The sequence below is a fragment of the Mixophyes fleayi genome, chromosome 1, assembly GCF_038048845.1.
Source record: "Mixophyes fleayi isolate aMixFle1 chromosome 1, aMixFle1.hap1, whole genome shotgun sequence".
NCBI classification, from domain to species: domain Eukaryota; kingdom Metazoa; phylum Chordata; class Amphibia; order Anura; family Limnodynastidae; genus Mixophyes; species Mixophyes fleayi.
Window position 1 is genome coordinate 152,112,426 of NC_134402.1, and position 20,313 is coordinate 152,132,738.

General features: G+C 38.5%; 1 protein-coding gene across 2 annotated transcripts in view; it reads right to left on the reverse strand.

The window, feature by feature from the left end:
- Positions 1-20,313, reverse strand: part of CCSER1 (coiled-coil serine rich protein 1) — a 794,335-nt gene that overhangs the window by 111,031 nt on the left and 662,991 nt on the right. For both annotated transcript variants that reach the window (XM_075201724.1, XM_075201734.1), the window contains exon 8: positions 11,254-11,337. In XM_075201724.1, the coding sequence (XP_075057825.1) occupies positions 11,254-11,337 (84 nt within the window). The remainder of the gene's footprint in view (positions 1-11,253; positions 11,338-20,313) is intronic.

Genomic DNA, 20,313 nt, shown 5'->3' on the forward strand with positions numbered 1-20,313 from the left:
ACCTCCCTATAGATTTTCATGGCAGCCCCCCCCTCCCACCCTATAGATTTGTATGACAGTCCCCCTCTCCCTCCCTATACATATGCATGACAGTCCCCCCTCTCCCTCCCTATAGATATGCAGGGTAGTCCCCCCCCTCCCTATAGATATGCAGGGTACTTCCCCCCGTCCCTATAGATATGCAAGGTAGTCCCCCCCCTTCCTATAGATATGCAGGGCAGTTCCCCCTCCCTATAGATATGCAGGGCAGTTCTCCCCCTCCCTATAGATATGCAGGGCAGTTCCCCCCCTCCTTATAGATATGCAGGGCAGTTCCCCCCCTCCCTATAGATATGCAGGGCAGTTCCCCCCCTCCCTATAGATATGCAGCGCAGTTTCCCCCCCCCCCCCTCCTTATAGATATGCAGGGCAGTTCCCCCCCCTCCCTATAGATATGCAGGGCAGTTCCCCCCCTCCCTATAGATATGCAGGGCAGTTCCCCCCCTCCCTATAGATATGCAGGGCAGTTCCCCCCCCTCCCTATAGATATGCAGGGCAGTTCCCCCCCTCCCTATAGATATGCAGGGCAGTTCTCTCCTTATAGATATGCAGGGCAGTTCCCCCCCTCCCTATAGATATGCAGGGCAGTTCCCCCCCCTCCCTATAGATATGCAGGGCAGTTCCCCCCCCTCCCTATAGATATGCAGGGCAGTTCCACCCCCCTCCCTATAGATATGCAGGGCAGTTCCCCCCCCTCCCTATAGATATGCAGGGCAGTTCCCCCCCCTCCCTATAGATATGCAGGGCAGTTCCCTCCTTTACTTACCTGTAGTTGTGCCAGCGTCGCTCCTCTCCTCAGATCAGCAGATAGGAAGTGAAGACGTCCTGCTTCCTGTCTGCTGCACAGCAACAGGCAGCCTGGCGATTGGCTGTGTGTTGCTAACCACTGACCACCAATGCTTTTGATCGTCGAGCCCTCCACCCCCCCGCGGCAATCCCCCCCCCCCCTCGCGGTGATCCCCAGCGGCGACCCCCCCCCCCCCCCCTCCCCGAAAAAAAAAAAAAAAAAAATTTAAAAAAAAAAAAAAAAAAATACCCACAGTGCAGCGCCCCCCGGGACCCAGCGCCCCAGGCTGAAGCCTGGTCAGCCTAGTGGTTGATCAGGCCCTGTTTGTAAGTGTATAATATAGTACGTAAAAGTTTTTTATGTTTGTCCAGTGCATATATTACTGTTAGGCCTGTGAAATTCATATGATAACACAACAGTATATACAAACTTCAGCTAAAATCTATATTGTATACAGCTGGTTGTGCAGTTCATATAGTATAAAGCAACATATTTCAGAATGATGTTGAATAGGTTAATTTTGCTGGGTACTAGAACTTATTGGAATAGGTCCTGATACTTTAAAATAGAAATAGGATCATATTTGCCAACTTTCAACCCCTTGATGGGAGGTCAAGTGGCAAGTGAATGCAGAATTTGGTGCAATAAACTGCATCATTTTGGCCCCATCGTGTCCACTACACTAGGGAGTGGGCTGGATCTGGGAGAACTACTCAAAATGCAGAAGTCTCCAGGACATTCTGGGAGAATAGGCAAGTACAAATAGGATTCTACCTGAAATTACCTACTGAAGGCTAAAAAACTTCAACAGGCAATTTCAGGTAGAAGTTCTAATTTAAATATCAGGATGTATTCCAGCAATTCACAATACACAATGTAATGATTTAAATTTTGAACATTAAGACAATACTTTACAAAGCTGTTCTCAGCACCTCATAGGTGCTTTACATCACATAAAGTAAAGGTGCAAATGGAAACAATTAAATAACTCAAACTTTCTATCAAATAAACAAATACTTTGCTGTGATATTTCATGCAAAATGTGCAACAAGATCGTATTTCGGTTTCATCAGAGACAGCAACTTAGCTGCGTATGAACTGTAACACTTTATTGCAGTGGTTCCCAAACCTTTGCAGTTCGTGGCACCCTTAGAGTCTCCATAATTTTTTTCAAGGCACCCCTCCAAAATAATTACCGAGCAGTTCCATTTTATAAGTAGCTTGGTAAAAAAGCGTAATAAATATTTAGGTCAGGGCAGAAATACTTATTTAGTTGTATGCAAAAATACACATAAATCCAAGGGAAAAGAATATTTTTATATTCTTTTTTCAATTAAATTTCTGTCAAAGAATAATTTACAGCTAACTCACTCTGTGGCCCTGCATCATCTCCACACACACTGTGACCCCCTGCATCATCTCCACACTCTTTGCCCCCTGCACCCACACACTCTTTGCCCCCTCTGCATCCACACACTCTGTGCCCCATCTGCATCCACACACTCTGCGCCCCATCTGCATCCACACACTCTGCGCCCCATCTGCATCCACACACTCTGCGCCCCCTCTGCATCCACACACTCTGCGACCCCTCTGCATCCACACACTCTGTGTCCACTGCATATCCACACACTCTGTGCCCCCTGCATATCCACACACTCTGTGCCCCCTGCATCCACACACTCTGTGCCCCCTCTCCATCCTCGCTGTGCTCCTTCTACATCCTCGCTGTGCCCCCTCTGTATCCTCACTCTGCCCCCTCGCTCTGCCCCTTCGCTCTGCCTTCTCTTCCTCTTCGCTCTGCCCTCTCTGCCCCATCTGCATCTTCGCTCTGCCATCTCTGCATCATGCCATGGCCAGGAAGAGAGAAAAAAAACCAAAAAAAAACTTACCAATCCGGTGACGCCCGGGACCCAGCATCCTCTCTCCTGACGCTTGTCACTGAATGTTGGGCATGATAACGTCACGCCTGATATTCAGTGAGAAGCGAAGATGGAGAAGGATGCTGGTTCCCGGGCGATGCCGGATTGGTAAGTTTCTTTTTCGTTTTTTTTCCTCTTCCTGTCCACGGCACCCCTGTGACAACGCCGCGGCCAACAGTTTGGGAACGCTGGCTTTATGGTATCTGACAGTGAGATGATTTACTGGTATACATTCATATGTAGCAATTATGATTGTCTTTTATTTAAAACACACCAGCATATTACTCATGCTGTACATATACTGATAAAAACAAATTACATGAAACAGAAGGTAATGATGACCTTGTCCAAATGCGCTTATAGTCTAAGAGCTGGATGAAACACTATATATGTAATGTAGTAAAATAACAATTGTAGCTGTTGGTGATAACTCTTGTACATTGATATAGTCACTGTGCTAGTTTTTGGCTCCAGGCAGTTGGTGCATACAGGTACTGTGCTACTTCCTGGCTTCGGGAACTTGGTAACAACAAACAGAGCGTCAGTTCATGGCCTTGGAGATTACAGGTACAGTGCTAGTTCCTGGCTCCAGGCAGTTAGTTATCACAGACACAGCACTACTTTTCGGCTCTGGGCAGCTGATGATTACAGGTACAGTGTTACTTTCTGGCTCCAGGCTGCTGGAAAGTTAAATCACAGTGCTAGTTCCTGGTTCTGGGTAGTTGGAGATTGAAGGCACTGTGCTAGTTCCTGGTTTCAGGCAGTTGCTAATTGAAGGTACAACTCTAGTTCCTGGCTCTGGTCAATTGGTGATTACAGGTACTGTAATTTCATTTCTGGCTCCATGCAGAAATGTTAATAATTAGTTGTAACTGTTTTAACTCTTGATAATTAGCTACAGTGAGTTTGAGCTGGGACAGCATAATCAACTAATATGTACCTACCCAGTTAAAATTTCTGGTTAAACAATGTCGCATGGAGGACATGGAGCCATACCTGCGATGTTACTGGGTCTAAAGAAAGTTTTAAGCTGCATTCATGAATATTAGTTCAACCTACAAAGTAGCTGCCTCAAATATGAGTAGGCAACAGGTAGGTTTTAAATAAATCTCCTCACAGACAGCATCAGTGGCACCCAGACACTATAAGCCAATGATAAATATATTTCATCTTGTCATCTCAAAATGTAATCTCGCCACATCAAAGTCAATCTTTAAAAAACAGAGCTAATAATATTATCACCCGCCAACAGAAGTTACCTACCTGACATTTCTATTTCCATTGACAACTTGACAATAAATCCTACCCCACCATCTCGCTGCCTAGGTGTGATCCTTGACTCAGAACAACCCTTGTTCATTTTCTAAATAAATGTTAATATTAATAATAATAACAATAATAATAAGAATAAATAGTAAATAATTCAATTGAGGAGGAGTATATAAAAAATATGATGTACAATTGTTTTTGTTTTATAAATTGCACATAACATTTAACAAAAAAACAGTAGTTTTGTGTAATTGCCCAAGAGACTATTTAACATAATGTGCAAATAAATCAAATGTAGAATATCATGAATATGAATAGTATTACATAACTAAACGATTGTGAATTAAACAGAATTAAGGAAAATCTTAATTTATATTGTGCTTCACAATAATGAATTTTAAATTTTTTGCACTTTAAATTATTCCATGTCAACATGCAAAAGTCAACACCAGTATCCTTTAATTATCAAAGTAAACTGACCAAACTATGCTTCTCTCTGACACCTAGTACATATTTTTTTAGCACAAATGTGTTTTCCTGTGAGTTTTCATGGCTATCTTATTTTAATAAATGCTTTTATTTATTATTAGCTAAAAAAAACTTTTTTATCTTAACAATTAGCAGTCAGTGTTTGCTTTTCTTGGCCTATTATTAATCAAAAATTTAAAAACAATATGTTGCGTGGTTCAATCACTTTATATGATCTTTGGGAATGACATTTCTCTTCAAGTCGTGTGATAAGTTCAACAGCTTTGATATGTTCTGTTTACTTTTGTTTTCTACTAAATGTCTCAATAAAAAATGCACACATGATTTATTTTATATTATCTCTGCTTTTTATCACTGGTTTACATTTCTCACAGTCAGCTTTCTGACAGCCTGACCTCATTACAATATCACACTCTCTGCATTGCTGGTGATGACCCTACAAGCACAGCGTTTTTGATTATTCTTCTAAAGCTCTTGCTTCTGGCATCTACTTAATGAAAATATATACGAATCGGGACACAAGAGAGATGCAAACAATAAAATTTCTCTATTTGTTCTAGAGGGACAAGCAAACATTTGTACATACCGATCCATTACCATGTATCCATTTCTTCTGTAGACACCTGTCAGACATTATCCCATCTTGATAAATTTGTGTGCTCTGACCCTATGATCTCTTCCTCGTCTATCTTGGCCTAAATGATCCTATTTAACCTGAAACACATCTGCTTTTTTCCCAAAGAGCATTACTTTATGTTTCTAGACAACGAAGACATAGGAGAAGTGAATAAGGAAAGCAAAATAAATTCTCCCCTGTTTTCATTTTATGGCTAACATTTCAAAGGCACTGAAAGATAAGACACGGGGAGTTTGATGTCTTTCGATAAAAGCAGTGGCTATTACAAATAAGTATGAAATAAATAACACAATAATGTGTGGGTAATTCAAGGAAAGCTGTAAAATAGCTTGTATTTTCTATGTTTAAGATAACTGTGTAAAGAAAAAAAAATGGCTGTAGTTCCTGAGCTAGAACAAAAAAAACAATAGCTACAGAGTTCTAGGACATCACTCAGGATGCAAATCTAGAATGTAAATCAACCTCACATGTTTCAGATTTCAACTGTTTCTGGGATTTAAGTAATAGTGTTGAACAACACAGCTAAGATTTAAACAAACAGACAGAATGCAGGGATACTGAAACGTGAGAGTCCTGGAGAGCCACCGTAAGGCATAGTTGAACCGACCAAGGTAAACCAATAGGTACAAATAAATGAATAAACAAGCAACTAATCGTACCTGCTACCGACCAAGGTAAATCAACTAGACAAGTTATAAAAGTCATAAAAACGTTATACACTGTACAAACAAGTGTGATGTCATATGACAAGCATATACAGAGACAATAAAAAACTATATGTAAAAATTGCTATTAGAAAATGAAAGTGGCAGCTCGGAATTAGCTGGTGATTCATGAACACAACAGGGTGCCTGCCATGGGTCCTTCTGCCGCTATGAGAACAGGGGAAATCTTTCTGGGCTGTAGTAGAACAGTAGGATCTCTCCTGAGTAAAGTAATGAGTAAGATCACAAGGTTAGGCACAGCGTGAGTGAGAAGCAGAAGGAGGAGGAAAGAGGAGGGGGAGAGCAGCATCATGCATGGGGGAGGGAATATATAAAAACAGAATATATGCTCTCCTGCCCCTCTTTCATGTAGAACATGTAGGAGTAAACCCACAAGCCCCTCCAGTTTAGGTTTAGAAATTGGGGTACAAGTAGGGTGTTTTTTCCACTGCATTTTTATGTTATTTTAGATACTGTCGATTAAAAAAACAGACATGGATTTCTTAAAGAATAATAGATACAAAAAAGGAGGATTGCAAAAAGTAAAATCATATGTTAATCAACATAAATAAAATAAAAAGGAATACATGGAATTGATTAAGATATAAGATGTTATTGCACTTGATGTTCATCACAGCCTGTGTTGCAGTTAAGGGGAGGGGCTTATTAGTAGTTCCTGGAAAAGGTGGGCCGTTTCTGTTAAATTTGTCAGGAACCCTGGAAACTGTCTGGAGCAGGTATTCTCCCCACGTTTTTTTGGGTAATTATACTTCTGTTTTGAATGTCACCAGGGTGGACCATTGGGTGGCCAGTTCATTGGGCACTGTGAACATAACTATTGGATTTTGTTTTGTGGCCTTCGTATATATGGCCTGTGGAGGCAACTGGTTAACCAGTATAACCCTTCTTCTAAGATTAAGATTTAAGAATTTTAATAAAAGGCTGTTATCATATTCTCTCCACTGCTTGGTGTTGAGTCAATTATTGAATGGGTGATTATCATCATCATCATCATCAGCAGTTATTTATATAGCGCCACTAATTCCACAGTACTGTACAACGAACTCACATCAGTACCTGTCCCATTGAAGCTTATAGTCTAAATTCCCTAACACACACATACACACAGACAGACAGAGGGATATAGAGAGAGACTAGGGTCAATTTGATAGCAGTCAATTAACCTACTAGTATGTTTTTGGAGTGTGGGAGGAAACGGAGGACCCGAAGGAAACAAACGGAGACACAAGGAGAACATACGAGTACAAACTCCACACAGATAAGACCATGATTTAGAATCAAACTCATGCCACCGTGTATGACTGCAGGACAGATGGGCAGATCGTGACCTTGTATAATGTTATGATAGTAGGAAATCGCAGATCAATTATTAATTAATTCGTTATTAATAAACCTGTGGACAGTGAGAACCCCATGAGAAGCAAGATTCCTGAACTACCACTACTCTGTTGTAACATCTTCAACTGACTTTGGAAAATTAAGATTAGCGCAGGAACAGAAAAACACAAAGGGTCTGATTCATTAAGGAACGTAAATGCCGATACTGCGCACACCCAGAAACGAACAACATGCCAGAGAACGCGCAAGTGTATGCAACTCATCTTTGAGCACAAAGGACAATTAAGACCGGCTACGATTTTATGGGTGAAACAGGGAGGGGAATAGGCAAATGCACGTAGTCAATGTACAGTAAGTGAGTGCAAAGCTGAGCACAGGCATCGGAATCCGATTCAATCTTTGGGCAACTCTAAGCTATTTTCAGTCGTATCACTTGCATCGGCTACAGGTTTGGTGTAAGTGCCGAGTGATAGTGATGACAGTCACATATGCATGCTAAGACAGGTGTTTGCAATCAGAAGCAACTGTAAAAAATGCATTTTATGTACAGGAGACATTAATAGCATCCTGATTAATATATTTCATGTGAAAATTTAACTTTTTTTTATGCTTTTTTATTATTGACTATATTATTAACAAGTGACACTCTTTGAATACTTTTATTTTTTCCGCCCGTTCTCTTGGGACTTTATACTTCACAAATGAATTTTACGTATACTGCAGTCTAATGTGTCAGTGCAGAGGGTACCTAGACCCGTATTCAGTGGCGCACACAGGGGGGGTTTCTGAGTCTCTTGAAACCCCCCTGCGCTAACTAAGTGGCCACTGTCCTATACAGCAGCCGTGGCGCTGTCAAAGAAGCGTCCGCGGCGGTGCTGTATTGTATACAGCACCGCCGCAGACGCTTCTTAGACAGCGCCGCGGCTGCTGTATAGGACAGCGCTGGCGAAACGGAGCTGCATGTTTTTTGGTTTTTTTCGGTCGGCGGGGAGGAACCCCCCCCCCCCCCCCCGCCAATCCTCCGTGCGCCCCTGGTATTCAACCAGAGATGTTTCTTCAGCTCCGCTTGTAGTTGAATACAGACATATGCATTTTTTTTTTAAATGCACATAACGTTTGTATTGTGTTCTTTTATGAATCAAGTCCAAAGTGTCTGGAGACCCAAGTGCCTAAAAATGACTGTTGTCATATAACTTTTGAAGATTATCATTGTAATGTTTAATGTACATACTGCATTTATCTGTCTCTTTAAAAACATGAACTATTTTGTCAACACATGCAGTAACACTAATACTGACAGATAATACTACATGCCACGTATACTTTTGTATGCCTTGAAAACATTTTTAATGAATACAATATTGAACAGGTTCAAGAAAGTAATTTTTTTAAACAAGATTGGCAGTATATTTCAAGTATTTATGAAAGCAGACATGATATAAGTATGGAATCATTAACACAGTATTTATGAAGCTGTTTGTCTATCTGCACTTTCTCTTTATAGCCCTCATTATTGTTTTGTGTTTTTCACTTCATTATCCCTTTATAACTCTACTTTTATACATGATACCGCGATTTAAAAATATGCTTAATGCAATGTTTTACTAAAAACAATAACTGTAAGTCAATAAAACCTCTAAGGACCACTAAAACTAGAAAGTAAAAGATTCCTGCGAGAGCTACTAATCACATTCATAAATGTACAGTACAAACTTTAGGAGCTTAGCCAGTGATTGAAGTGGAAATTTAGTTGTGGCGGTATAAACAAATTTAATCAGAATCTAAGTGAATGGAATTTGATAGTTTTACAATGAAGGCAGTAGGAGAAGTGTCGGTATGGCATACCATCGTATACATGACCACAGAGCTTAGAAGAATTTAGGCTTTCTTAACTTGCTCTATGCTCGCTGAACCTAGACCAACAAATGGGCCTCTGCATATAATTAGATGCCAATAAACTGTATCATCTATATACAACCTGTGTTGTTTGTCAAAGTTAATTTATCTGGCATTATATCAATGATTTAATTTTATTTATTTTTTTAATTCACAAACCTGTTGCAGCACAAACCTGTTACTTGTCACGTATTGGGTTGCTAAGCAAAAACTTATTATATAATTAGCACATTTTATGGAACTTCGATACCTATGAAGCAATCACCATGTTATGTAGACTCCAGGGTTCCTGATTCATTAAGGAAGGCAAAGCAAAGGAAGGAGTAAATTTGCTCCTGGACAAACCATGTTACAATGCAATGGGTGCAAATTAGTTAATTATTTTGCACTTAAGGAAAATACTGGTGTCTTTTTCATGAAGCACGCAACTACTTGATAACTTTATTTTTACACTGAAATTTAAAGTTGTTCTAGGACATGCCCTACGCCAGGTATAAATTTGTTCCCACTTTTGAAATGTATCTCCCTCTCCAATGCAACATGGTTTTCCAAGATGCAAATTTACTCTTTTTTTTGTTTTCCTTTCCCTAATGAATCAGGCATTAGAGGGCTTATTTAATAACAGGTTGCAAAGAGCAATGGTGTGATGTAAAACAAGCCCAGAATTATCACTGTAAAATCACCTGATGTAAAAGAAATGTTATGGTAATGTAGTCAATTACCATGGAACTGTTCCTCATTATAAAAATACATGTGATTACCAAGGTAAACAAATATGGAATTCTATGGTACATTTTAGCAAGGGATAACAAGCACTGATATGTCAGCTTTTTGTAGTCTAGTAAACAGACAAATGAAATGCTGTCATCTGAGTGCTTGTTATAACACAACATTGCTATTAGCACCATGATATTACATAAACTTCAAGAGGTTTTATTGTCACTTTCATCATCCCTGTAACATCCAGATCTTAGTTAAATGTCTCAAAATAGTCTGCTGCTGATTTTGTGACATTAAACCATATCTCCTAATTGTGTATATGGCAAAAGAAGGGTATTGAATATTTGTTAAAAAAATGCACATTTTACTTGCTGTGATATTTATATAAGCGATCATATAAAATAAAAAAGATTATTATCATACTTGCCAACTCTCCCTGACTGTCAGGGAGACTGCCTGAAATAGGGGTGATCTTCCTCGCTCCCTGAAGAGTCTGGCATTCTCCCTGATGCTGAGCCAGTACAAGACGTGGTTGGCTTCGCCATCTGTGGCATGATGACACAGTTCAGAAATTGTGACCTATGTCCATGTATTGATGCCTATGGAGGTGACCATTTTCATGGAGACCAAGATTTAATCAAAGATTGACAGGTAAGACAACATGACTTCAGTAATGGAGACAGAAATGTAAAAGACACTTCAGTCTCTAGAGATTCATTAGCTGCTCTTCTTTAACGGATAGTTGCCTACTCTCCCGGAAAGTCCGGGAGACTCCCGCATCTCTGGGAACGCTCCCAGGCGAGTAGGGCAACCTCCCGTTTCTCGCCCCCGCAATAGATAAGTGGTGCGGGTAGGGTTTAATGATGCAAATATCGCATCATCTTAGCCAAAATGATGTGAATCGTCAAGCACTCCCACCTCCCCCGGAATCTCCCTGAAGCCGAGAAAAAGTTGGCAAGTATGATTATTATGCAAATATACAAACATTGCAAAGCTCTAAAATTTGTAGTATCCACAGACAGGGGCAGTACTGCTACATTGTGAAATGGGCAAACTAGGGAGAATAATATATTTGTTTGAAGTTCTCCTTTACCAGATAGAAGTAAAGTGTTTTTGTATGTTCCTGATCTTGATTAAATATACAAAAGGAAAATACATGCATACTTCCACAGAAAACTTTTCTATTTTAAACTATATAGTTTGTTTTATGACTTTCAACATCTGTCTAAGCAATCTTCAATCAACAAATGTGCAATTTTTTACAATTATTTTTCATTTCAGTCCTTATGGAGACTAAACAGACTTACAATTGTGGAGAGCAATAAAAGATGATTTTGTGCACCATCTCTTCTAGCCATACATCTCAGTAAGTGTTTGGTAGCGTTTAAAATGAAGTTACTTTTCAATAACAATTTTTCTTGTATAACTTACCAGCTCTTCTTGCAGTTGGTGGATAAATTCATCTCGTTCCTTAAGCTGCAGCTTTAGCATGGAGCATTCATCTTTCATTATATCCTATGACAACATGAAATCAGATGTTATAATAGGCCTAGCATTTTCTCTTTGTTCTTAACAAGCAAAAGCTGTTTCACACAGTAGGATATAATTGCATCCAAGTAATAAACCTCAATTTTCTTCTGTCATGTGTGATATTTTTGATAACATCTTCTGAAATGCAGTATAAACAAGTTAATGTGCCTATGATGAAAAATATAAACGTCTCTCAGTTTTCAAGATGGCTTTGCCAGTGTTTGATTCCCGTAAGCTTTGTGGCAGGATCCCCTGCTGTACTTAATTTTAAGAAAACAGATGGTCATACAACTTACAGGTGCAGGATGTGATTGGGAAAAAAAGATGCATTTATTGTTTCTGTAGAATTTTACTCGTTAAGTTACTTATTTAAGCCATTTTAATATTAAGTCTGTTTGACAACTTGTAGGGTACGTTGTTGTTGGATGAAAATTTGTATCTTGCCGAATTAATTATCAGAGTAAACAATGATAAATTTTATTATATATAATACCAGTTAACAACCTTGACTCAAGTTAAGGCTTAAAATACAGCCAAATAGTGCTGCTGATTTATCCCTCTAAAATGCAGGGTACATCACTTTTACTACCAAAGAACATGTATATATTGAAATCCCTTGGTAATATGCTAGTTTTCATCAATGTTCTAAGGCAACAGTGTATTGAGGGCATATTGTCATATTGTTCTTAAACAAATATAAAACTTTAAAAAACTAGTATTAAACAAATATTGTTAGATAAGGCTTTCCTTAGGTCAGAATCCTTTATTTCATACACATAAAACTTTCTGTACAACATTACAATGTGCAGTCTAAAATCAGACTGACAGTTGGGGGCAATAACTGTCCTTCAGACCACTAGTTTTTACAAATAAGATCCAACATTGAGTGGTGGTCAGCACTACCTTGAGTGCTGTAATGTGTGCATAGTCCATATGTATGCAGTGTATATTGCAATACAAGCTACAATCTATAGAACTCTCTTCAATGCCTCCTAGTCTTTCCAGGTCTGTCCAATATTTTACTATTGGAAATGTTTACCTTAGAATGCTTATTTTACCAGAATTAATACTCCTGAGGCACTTACAATAGATTGCCAGAATGAATAGAAATCTGTTACTATTTGACATACTTGCCAACTCTCCCGGAATGTCCAGGAGACTTCGGCATTTCGAGTGAGTCTCACAGACTCCCGGGAGAGTGTGACAATCTCCCAGATCTGCCCACTTCCTAGTGAAGTGGGCAGAATTAGGTCCAAAACGCCGCTATTCCCCGAAATCACGGCGTTGGGCCCTGCCCCTGCTGTAAAAGATGCTATTTGTGTCATTACGTCATGGGGGCGGGGCCAAAATGACGCGATTTTCGTTGCCCCAACCCTTGCACGCCCACCTTTCCCGGCAGGCTCCAGGATCATACTTGCCATAAGTTGGCAAGTATGCGGTTTGAATGTAATGACAAAGGGAGCAAGACATGTCTTTAAATGATAAAATAAACTACACATATATTTTGGCTTTATAGTGAAGAACCCCAACTATGTGGCATGGTAGGATTCAGGTCAAGCTACAATGCTGTTCACCTATTGACACCTATTAAAGCTTGGATTGCTATGCAGAATGCACAATTACAAACTAGGATAGAGAAAAGTGGAAAACAAATTAATATTTGTTTAATGATTGCAACATAGTCTTATCTTCATTACATATTTCTGCTAAATTTAGTTAAGGGCCATGCCTTCTGCCAGCAAATACACCAAACAAAAAGTATGCTCTCTATTTACACATAAATGGCAGTGTTTATGGTGTACTTGATCGTTGAACTAAGTTGCACAGAATTCATATATGTAATCCATTTAGAGAGCACAAGGAAATTAACAAGGTGAGAATACAATTCATCAAATATATTTAATGATGTCTGACTATTCACCATAATTAGAGAGGTGTCTAATTGAGGCAACATTTCATGCAAACTGAGTTTTGCAATGGAACTAGCTATTTCACGGGGATGCAAAGTTCCAACAATACAATCTTCAAGATATGCATTTTGAATGCCACTCAAGACTCGATTTGAAAATTCACATATTAGTTTAAAAATAGAGCTTGGAATATGGCAGCTACTTAATTCCGCCATGTGGTTTAGTTGGAATAAGACTGTGAATACTGAAGGCCAACTTCTTGCCTACAAAATTTCACAGTCAAATGTGGAATCATGGTGAATATTTTGCAGAACATTTTTAAAAATCTCTACATGAACATATATTTTATTTGCTGAGATTCTAATATGGTGCTCATCTAAAATATTTTTTTGGGGGGAGGAGGGGGGATTAAAATAAAATAAAAATCATTTATTTACATTTGACTCTGGAAGTAGAGATGACAAGTTGGGCCGGTCCACAGCCTCCTGGATTAGTGATGTATAAAACTGGACAACACCTTAATCCCTCCCCCTTGCCTCATTTTCAAAGAAAGGGCCATGCAGTCTATTGCTACATTGCACGGCCCCTACCTCCTCTCTGATGGCCACTCACACCCGCAGCGGGACCTACTTCTTACGCACTGTGGCCTCACTGTGCTGCCCCTGACAATGCCTGGACATGCACGGCCTCTACCTCCTCTCTGATGGCCACTCACACGCTGCGGAGGGACCCACTTCTTATGCACTGTGACCTCACTGTGCTAACCCTGACAACGCCTGGATATCTTATAATAAGTAATTTTTCAGAAACAACAGGTACACACACTAGTCGGATATACAAAGGGGCAAACACTGGGCACACATATACAGGTACAGATATTGGGAATCCATATACTGGTATAGACACTGGGTACACATACCCTGGAGATGATTGAACCGGTGGGAGAGAAAACTACTATTCAATTAATGCTAACTCTGGGAACTCCCTGCTGCTGAGTTAAGCTGCTCCACGTAACCAATGTATGGACTCCATCCACTTGTGTGCTGACTCTATTTCTGTTTGCACCACCTACCAGTGCAATGCTTTGCCTACTTGTGTGCTAGCTCCGCCAACTGTGACAGCCGGACTCTACTTACAATTGCTTTTATTATTGGCTGCGCCTAAATCCATTGTGGCTAGAACTAATGGTGAGCTAACTACAGCAACATTCATATTTGGTCCCACCCACCATTCATTGGTTCCAATTTATAAGAGCCCATTTTCAGAATTTTTTCCAGGGCCACTTTAAATTCCCAATCAGCCCCCGATTAACAGTAAAGAACTAGTATAAGACAAAAAGTAATTTCAATCCAACAAAATAATTTTTAACATATCCTCAGAGGTGGAAGTGCAACTTTTTCAGGCATGCATAATCCGATTAAAAAACATTATTATGCATATGGTTGTGCAAAGGGTCTGCAAGGAGATATCTTCAAGAATGGAAGTGGCCTTGAGTATGTGCAAGGTGGTCAAATAAGCACATCTGCCCAACAATTAAGCAAGCACATCTGCATTTTTACTGCTTTGTAAATTACTCTAAGGGGTAAATGTATCAAGCTGCAAGTTTCCTGTGGGTTCAGATTCAGAATCAATCAGATTCTAGCTATCATTTTGTAGAATGTACTAAGTAAATGATAACTAGAATCTGATTGGTTGTTATAGGCAGCATCTTCACTATTCAAATTAATTTCCAATTGTAGGAAATGAAGTCCAAAACAAGCAAACTATATATATATATATATATATATATATATATATATATATATATATACGTACACACACACACATCATCTCCAGATGGTGCTGTATGGCTTCTGCTGATCTGTTATCACCAGTAACCCCCGCTAGCTTTCTCTGGTGATTGTTTCCCTTTGATATGGATCGCGGAAGTAAATGTACCACTGCAATCCTTCTGTTATCACCATCTCAGAATCACTCAGCTGACCCGCAATATCTTTTTAACAAGTTATGGCGAGAGGAGGTTTTCTATTGCTCCATTAAGTAGCGATAGAAAACTTTCCCTATCGCCAGTTTTGAACAAATAGGCCCGTCATTATTAGTAGTTACCGCTTCACATTTGCTGAAAACATTTTAACATACAAAAACAACTTGTGACTTCCCAAAATGTCACCTGCTTTAACAAGCCCAGTATCAATAAAATGCAACATAAATGAACAAACGCATTATACCCAGTTGTTTCAGAAGAGGACATCTAAATAGTGGGTATAATTTTTTTCTATGCTACATTAAAATCGTTTGGGTGCTGAAGCCAAAAAGATTTTCTCTATCATACTGATTAAATTGTCACTGAGCTGTGAAAGATGAACATGACAAATTAATGTTTTCTATTACAATTTGCTTTGGTCCCCTACCTGCAACTGTGATAGAAAACAGCATGTAGTGTAAGAAAATGTAATTTGCATTAGAAGTACACAAACAAATGGAATAGTCCCAATCCACTTTATTTTGGAAAATAATAATAAACATGACTTTCACTTTCATGTCACCCCACATGATGTAAAGTTGTATTTTTAAAGTCAGTATTGTAATCTAACAAAGCATACATTTTATGTATTGTTATTAGCTAGCTAATGACTATACCTATAGATTGCCCATTGTTGCAATGTGCTATACACAGATGCAAGATACATATATGTAATGTTAAAGTGAATAATCTAATGGCTGTTAGGGTACGTCCAGATTGACTTTTTAGTAGTGTACATTGAGCATTTGGCACTTCAGATATGCTCCATCTTTCCAACTACTTAAATGGAATTCTACAAAGAAAAAAAATGGATATAAGTGTTATTTTTTTAAGCACTGCCTCATTTTCCAAGATCCTAGGAGTGTCATAAGGGGAAACAAACAACCATGGTCATCTTAATGTACCCTTAGAGGATACATTCTATATAAGGAACTAGTATTTATATATAATGTATATATTAATCAATTGCCTGGAGCCAGAAACTGGAACAGCACATGAATTCACCAACTGCATGGAGCCAGGAATTAGCACTGTAACTGTAATCATCCACTGTCAACAGTCAGAAAACACAGTACCTACATCCACCATCTTCCTGGAGACAGGAAGTAGCACAGTGCCTGTATACATTAACTTGTACTCCCAGAAACAGCTATAATTATCATTCAGTTAGTATGTATCAAGTGCCCCTCTTAGATTGTAAGCTCTTTGGGACTGGGCCATCTTCACCTTGCATATTGCACTCTGTGGATGAGAGTGTGGGATCATAAAGATAGATAAAATGAAAAATACTTCAAAAAGCCAATTTACAGGTATCGGTTGATGTCCATTAGTGCATTTACTGGGTGTAAGCCATACCTTTGATACATTAAGTATACTTTAGGTTTTTGGCAGTCAAAACAAATGTTTTACATTACTAGACAAAGAGAAATTGACAGAAATAGAGAGAGTGAGCTAAGGGGCCAAGGTACACTTAATCCATTCTTGGTGCGTCTTGTGTCCACTTTAAACAGCACAATGTGGAGTTCTAGCAAATTCTAGCAGCGCAAAGCAGTATTTCATGGTTCCATAGTACTTTATTGTCTGAGATATCTTGAGGTACCTTTCCTCAGTGAAAAGTAGAGCTGGTCACAGTCCAATTTTATCGCTCTGCACTATAGACGACAAACCAGGTTCCAGGCATCTGGCCACATACAGAATAAAGACATTTTGTACACACAAGTCTGGTCTGAACGTTCTAAGGCTAAGTGACTGGATCGCAAAGAGCTCCATGCTTTTTAGCCAGATGTTCACCCCATGCACACATCAATACCATCATGGTCCAACAACGTTTTCCAGTGTACATTATTAAAAGCCAAGGCAAGATCTTCTTTGTGAATAATATGGAATTCAATATAAAATAATTGATAAGTTGTAAGGGAGAATAGTATTGTTTTGTCTCTCTTTGAGTGGCAGACCAGTATACATTTCTCACTGTAAAAGTTTGTTCCACATTGTACTATATATTTGAATTGCAACAACAAGCCACTCTGTATGGAGCCTTGTATGCTACAGAAAGCTTTTAACATCCTTAACATGTTAACATAAATTATTTAGAGAATAGAAAAAAGTATTTAGGATTATTTAAAGAACAGAGACAACTATTTTATTTACCATACAATTTCTTCTAAACATTAGTATACATTTTGTAAAGAAAGAAAATAAAGGAATTTTTGCAGCGTATCTCCATTTAATTGACCTGTTTTTAGCACCCTAAAAATCTTGACATACTGAAAGAAGCACTCAATAATGTGCACAACTGCTGTCCTATAAACAGAAAACATTCCTTTTTATGGCAAGTAATAAACAAGTATTTTCCGTAGCTATCTAGGTAATACAGGGCTGCAATGATGTAATGATTGGATGTTCATTATTTGCTGAAAAACTTCAGTTAATACAGTGTTACCTCTTTATATAGCCAGCTTAGAACACACTACAGGCCAAAACTGTCATTGTAAGAAGGGTGGTGTTATAGCCAGTGTGACATTTAATATTAATTCATTTTAGTGCACAGAATATTGCTAGCTGTCACAAAAAACACAATGTAAATATTAATGCTCCAACTCTATACATTACAGTGCCCTTATTCACTAATCAGGGCTTGAAATACAAACTGTATTTATTTTAAACTGATCACAGTTAAATTACCTGTGAGACCGTCCACATAATTTTGCTCTCCCTTAGTTATTTGCCCTAATTAACTCTTTTGAGGGAAATTAGGAATGCCTTGATAGCTATAGATATCTTTAGCCTTACTTTTGGCCCAATTGTTTCTTTTAATTAAAAACATTTGTGATTTAAGTATAGTGAGGGGACGTAGTACTAATCATGCAACACTGTCAAGGACCACTGCACCGCAGTCTGGGAAAAATAAGACTTTCTGAAACTGAACTTATACTGATGTTTCTCTTTTCGGTTAATACAGTAGCAAGAACATTGACTAACAATAAGCAAATAGCTACAGCTTTTAATAATTGCCAATTTCGAAAGGCTGAGTGGAGTGCTGACAAGTCTGAGCAGACCTCCAGCCAATAGTCTCAGTACAAGAAAGTGACTAGATTAATGATCTCATTATAATTCATTAAAGAGTAGTGAGAGGATGGATGCCTGCTTTAATTAGTTTTATTACTGCAGGAAAATGTTTCATATACCAGGCTCATCGGTATGGCAGGCTAGGAAAACAGGAAAACGGTAATCAAACTTGATGAGGAGGCTTTCATTAGGAAGTATGGCTAAGGGCAATGATCACAATCAAGAGGATGTTCTAAAGATGGACATGGAAGTGCATCACACACAAAATTGTCATCTCAAGTACTGTGATTTTATTATGAGAAATTGCAGCAGTGTTTGCAGTGGTTAGTTCAGCAGAAGAGCTGACAGAGCACAAACTATGCAATGTCTGCAATAACAGCTTGGGTGAGATGTACATGCTGCGCAACACAATCTACTAATAAGATAACCTTTAAAATATATGTGTTCCTTGCTCTCAAAAAACTAAATCAACAACTGCCTAAATGATAAATAAAAGTTCCTTCCGGTGCTTATTATATCAAAATATATCTATCAAAAAGAGATTGAAAGATCAACGCTTAATAGATTCTGCAATCTCCAATAAGAACCAAAGTCAAAAGCAGTTTTGCTAGTGGGTGCTAGGTAGACAGTTAAAAGTAGTTTAGCTATTTCCGCACTTTTGTTTGGGTCGCAAAAGCTCATAAAAATATAATTAGAGAAATATCTTAGAAATCAGACAGCACATATATCTTAAAAATATTCGTAGCAAAATATGTCTATAAACCTTTGTCTAAAAAGATATTAGAACTTCATATATCACAGATATATATAGACATTATATGTAAACAGTCAAAATATACTTTTAAGCCCCATAAATCTACATTTTGTATGTAAAGCTGTGGCATATTTCTTACATTTCTTGTAAAGATGAATAAACCAAAATACATCCAAGACTATTTATGGGACTGATTAGTGGATAACATTTGGATAAAGTAGTTAGTGCCAAATTCTCACCAGTTACTAAAGGCGCACATACTTTTTCCAATAATGACAGTTTAGGTCACCTAGGAAGAACAAAAACGTATTTGATGCAACAATCCACATATTCACAATTGCATCTTATTTCACGGGTCTGTGCTTACATATATTTATGCCCATTGTAAGCACAATCATAGTCCATCTGCACATCCGGAAAGTGGGCAGGGCCTGACTAAAGTTTCAATCTACCATATGCTAATACTCTCATAGCGCCCGCTCAGCCCTTCACCAGGCTAATACATGGTATGTGAAAACAACCTTGTCTATAATTTAAAATCCAGCGTCCTTCACAACACCCCCCCCCCCCCCACAGCCCCATCAATGATTATGGTCCAGTGTCTTGAAAACTCAGATCCAGATGACTTTTTAAAAGTGTCAGAGCAATCTTTGTCACTTATCAGTAAAATCAAAACCCCTTAGCAGAACAGAGGCATGAATAAGTACTACTGAGGGTGCAGGTAGAGTGGGCTGCCATGCCTGCACCTGTTGCCAGCTTTGTCTTACTTATCCATGGCCTTTACATGGGTATACGTCAAGACGTCAAGATTTAAAGCTTACTACGGTTTTCATTCATGTTTTATTTTTACTTTGGCAAACAACTATTTTCTTAAAATTATTTTTAAATGAATTACACTGTCACTACCCCCAAAATCCTTGCACCCTAGGCTGCAGCCTATTCAACCTCCTGGATAATAAGACCCTGAAATTGTACTTTATAGCACATGTGTTACAAAACTGAAAATGCATCACTAAATACATCCTGCTATTACATTCAGTCTAACCCATTATAAATTTACAATTTTAAGTATACTGCTCATTTCATATTTATGTTTAATGTATGTTAATATACAATATATACTGTATACAAAACAGTATAAACTTTGACTTTTATACAATGTCATAAATTTCATTAGCTTCTGTTACTCTGAAATAAAATATTCA